This window comes from Ruditapes philippinarum, unplaced genomic scaffold (assembly GCF_026571515.1).
Source record: "Ruditapes philippinarum isolate M1 unplaced genomic scaffold, ASM2657151v2 ctg11762_1_1_1_1, whole genome shotgun sequence".
In the NCBI taxonomy this organism is placed as follows: Eukaryota; Metazoa; Mollusca; class Bivalvia; order Venerida; family Veneridae; genus Ruditapes; species Ruditapes philippinarum.
Window position 1 is genome coordinate 29,544 of NW_026853851.1, and position 4,679 is coordinate 34,222.

At 32.1% G+C, this 4,679-nt stretch overlaps 1 protein-coding gene across 1 annotated transcript; it reads left to right on the top strand.

The window, feature by feature from the left end:
* The first annotated feature begins 852 nt into the window (after positions 1 to 852).
* LOC132738169 (scavenger receptor cysteine-rich type 1 protein M160-like) lies at positions 853 to 4,667 on the top strand. Its single transcript, XM_060725634.1, has 3 exons — positions 853 to 943; positions 2,923 to 3,080; positions 3,949 to 4,667. The coding sequence occupies exons 1-3, from the start codon at positions 939 to 941 to the stop codon at positions 4,338 to 4,340; spliced, it is 555 nt and encodes a 184-aa protein (XP_060581617.1). The 5' UTR covers positions 853 to 938; the 3' UTR covers positions 4,341 to 4,667.
* Positions 4,668 to 4,679: the final 12 nt, after the last annotated feature.

The following is a 4,679-nucleotide window of genomic DNA, read 5'->3' on the forward strand; positions in this document are numbered from 1 at the left end:
ATTTAACTAATTTGATTCAATGAAGTGGGGGAAAGTTATGACTTGAATACAATATTTTTATTGTAATATGATAAGAAATTTACATTATATTTTCAGTTTTAATCTATCAAACTGTCAACTTCTTAATGAACTTTGAATTTTTTTATTGTAATATTTTCAATCTGGTATTTCAGATATATGATACCATAGTAAGATATTAAATTATTCCAAAGATCAATTTTGGTGCTGTAGCTTTGTACAACATAAGATGTATGTAATAAAGCGACCATAAGCTGATGAAATTATTTTCGTTTTTATTTGTAAACGCATACAATATTTGATTTGTGTACGCGTGTGTGCGTGCGTGGGTGGGTGTGCTAGATCGTCTGTAAGAGGTTGTGAGGGCATGTGTTTGCAAACACTCATCAATGATTGCCAAAAGTTGGCTAATTATCTAAATTGTTGTGCGTATATAAAGACATTTGCTATCCAAACATTATTTTCCTCTTGATACAGAAATAGAATCTTAAGTATGCAAATAAAATAAAGAAAAACGGAATCCCTAAAGAACGACCAAAACTACGAAATTGAAAATATTGCAGGCTCAGTTTGATTGAGCCTGTTCGTGGATGGTACTGGAAAGTGAAAGTTACCGTCCACAACCTCTAGCACCGGTTTAAGCAAAATTCAACATTTAAACATGAAAAGACGCACGAGAGCGTGTAATAATGTTCCATTGAAAACTTGCAAACAAAAATTGGTAATAAACAGGAAACAAGAAATCAAACTGGAGACCCCGGCCCTACCCCCCCCCCCCTTTCAAGCACTTAATCTAATAATTTTCATTTTTATTTAGGACCTATCTATCAGGGTTCGTCTGCAGTGATCACTTTAGCCATGCAGATGCTAAAGTCGTCTGCAAAGAACTTGGTTTTAAAAATGGCCTGGCTTATAACCTAATGGCGTAAGTAAAATTGCCATAACTATGATAATGTCCTTAAAGATATAATATGCTCATCTTTGGATAATATGCTCATCAAGGAAATTCTTACTGAATATGTCTAATATAAGAAAAAGCACAAACTATGTTTAGGAGGTGCATTCTCTATTACAGGTCAAGTTCATTTGGTCTTTTCTTTAAAAAAACTGTTGTTGTTTTTTAAATGGCACTATGTATTCATAATGTGTTTTCAAATATCAAATTTGAGCATAATATATCTTTCATTTGTATATTTATATGGATAATTTATTTGTAAATATTTGACCAATATATTCATCGTCTAATAATATTTTTTTTATTTCAAAATCAGATCTCAATCTTTGTCATTGTTTGTGGTTAAATCCAGTTAAAACTGGTTATCAAACTGAACAAGAAAAAAAGCAATGCCACGTTATTAAAGATATAATTAATTGTAGGTGTATTTGATTTATTATATAATATGTTACCGAAACGCCGGATTGAGTATTTTCTTATAAGTGTATTTCCTTGTTAAATTGTAAAACAATTTGATAGTTTTATAGTAAAAAAAAATGTTTTCACCACTTTTCAAAATTAAATTTGCTGGCTCATTTGACTGAAACGTTAACGTCTGTTCAAAAACTGTTGTTGTTTTTTTTTATTTTATTGTTGTTTTTATGGTGTTGTACTGTGGTTTGTTAGCGGGAGCGTTATAAAAATTATTGACATTAAAATGAAGTATATCTTATGTTCACGAAACATTAATACATTTCACTATTGATATATAACATTGAGCTCGTATTCACAATGAGTGATATACGTTGAGTGATGTATGAAAATGTATCTCGTGTATAAAATCAAACAACTTTTGATTAAACTCTTGCATAAATCAAATAATCGTTATCAAAAAAGGTTCGATTAAAGACATTGCATGATGTTCTCGTGAGCAAAAAGCGAACCAAAGTAATTTTTCAATCGTAGCAAGAATAGTTCTCGTGTTTTGAACGTTATGCACGAAGAAATTATATATCCGTCACAAAACCTCTTTGGGCATAGCGGAAACACTCCACATTTCAAATCGGACATACCTATATCTACGCCCACATTGACATGGTAGTGGGGAAAGGCTGGGAGATTCAACTTGGTATTTTCAGGACCACCACCACCCATCCTTTCATCCCCACTCTCCCGCTTCCGTCCCAGAGGAATAAGGGATGTGATTACAAACGAATGCATTATGCACATTGTACATGTGTACATTTAATAAGTAATTTTCTGCACTAGCAGTCCTCAAACAACCTACATCAATCTTGATAAACTGTCTGGATGCATTTTCATTGATAGATCACCGCATCGCTATCAGAATTTAACACACTTACCAAAATGTTCAACAAAAAAGCATACAAAAACAAACAAGCATATAGTGATTTAGTGGCTAATATGCCACTTAATGGTATTTGTTAAAAATATATATAGCCCCTTAATAAAGATGCAGTACTTATTGTGATTGAGTTAAATGTTAAAAGGATATTTATTATAAATCATCTTTATACGTCGAATTTTAGTTCAAGGTCAACATTACTTTGATAAAAAAAGTTAAATGAAGGAGTCATGCATTTTATGTTCTCTAAAAATCTAAAAACGTTTTGAATAAAAAAGTTTTTAAAATGTGTGAAACAAATGAAAACACGCTCGGAAGTATACATCTTTCTATCTTATTTATATATCTTAAAATTAATTTTTTACCATCTAACTGGAATTTGGACAGTTTTTATTATTATTATTATTATTATTATTATTATTATTATTATTATTATTATTATTATTATTAAAAATATCTACGGAGTTATTGGCCGTGAACAAAAAATAACTTTTGGCGGGCTGTATTAATTAATCCAGTTTGCTTGTTCACATAAGTATCACCCCCAGTATTGAGTATTTGTTATAATACGTCATTATTTTGACATCTCTTTTATATGTCACAGATCGTTTCCATACAGCCGTTACACAGAAGATGAGCCGATTCTTTCAAATTTGAATTGCATCGGAAACGAGGCCAGACTAAAAGATTGCAATGGTTTCCGGTTGGATAACGTAACTTCCTGTACGTGGTTTGCTGCGGCACTTTGCTACAATAACAAGCGTAAGTTTTCAACTGTGCTTTTTATTAACAAAATGGTATATTTAAGCCCAAAAAGCTATATCAGACCTTTTTTCTATCATGTATTAAGATTTTCATGTAGATATATAGAGGACATTAAATGAGTGTCGGTTCAAAACTGAATTTATTGAACGTCATTAATAGAATTATGTTATGCGAGCCTCTGGCTAGCAAATTATTATTTTTTTCAATGACTTCAATAAATTCAGTAATGAACCTACGAATATAATATTCTATTTACTACATATCGAAAATTAAAGACGTTTAAAGTGAAATAGAATCATTTTTCATTGACATGCCTATAGTGTAACGCTAACATTTAGCGCGTCTGTACAACGCAAAAGACATCACCTTTAAATATATGCACGGCCGTGCAATACCATTTTTACGGAAATGCAATTTAAGCGACACGGGTGTGTGATCAATCCTTTTTAACCACTCATATGAGAGCAATAAGGTGATGCTTATACATGTTATTTATACTTTGCTAGGAAAAAAAACGCTTATGAACTAATTGTTACGAAGGGTAAAAAATACATGTACCATATTAAAGTATATTATAAGTCTATTGGATATTGTGTATGAAATGTAATTATGTTTAAAAAATACGTATATCCATTTCAAATATTCACATTTGTAAACAATACATGAGCAAAATTGTTTCATTTTGCGCAACTTTTGAAAAAAAAGAGTAAAAAACATAAAATGTTTCTTACTAACATTTTCTAATTGGCGCAATGGTACAATGATAAACCGGATAATACACCACTTTGCGGTTGTATGCTTATGATTACACGTACATTTTGATATACTGTTAATCACATTTTATGTATGAGTTTACCATTTTCAGCGTACGAGCTACGCCTGGTAAACGGTATAAATCCGGATTCCGGCATGGTGGAGATGAAAGTCGGCGAGGAGTGGGGAACTTTGTGTGCAATCAGAAATTTCGACGATGACGTGGCTGATATTTTGTGCCGTAGCATGAACTTTACCGGCGGTTTAGCAATAGACCGGGGAATGCTCGGCGAGGCAAGGTTAGCTAAAGTCTGGTTGCCGTACATTTCGTGTACGGACGGAGCGGACATTAAACATTCAATATTGGAATGTAGTCTTATACTAAATACTGAAGATATTTTAGTGGATTTAATGGATCACAGAAACAATAGATACAAAAATGAGTATATGGCATGTTTAAGTAAGCCAAATTCATACGCGTCCGCCGTGCAATGCCTGATATGAGCTGCCGTGCATTATATAAAGGAAAAATGTACGATGAAAAAATGTTCCAAATGCACAGGTAGAATTTCTACCTACATTAAACATTAGTTGTAGCTCTCTTCTAAATCAATTTGAAGCATTTGATGCAAAAGAAAGTTTTTTTTCAACAAGATTTTTTCATTTTCAATTGCATTTAAGTTAAGTGATCCGAGATAAATCAACTCAAATGGTACATGTACTTGTATTAAGGAACTATCTCTTGGAATATGTGAAAAGGCATTTCACCTTCTCCCTTTTTGCTGTGATTTTAGAAAGATTTAGAAACATGACTTACTTTCGGAAAGATGTTTGGGGCACCAA

Excerpts from the sequence above, each read along its gene's own strand:
- LOC132738169 (XM_060725634.1), top strand. Across the intron at positions 3,081-3,948 it reads ACTTTGCTACAATAACAAGC|CGTACGAGCTACGCCTGGTA; the intron begins GTAAGTTTTCAA and ends TACCATTTTCAG.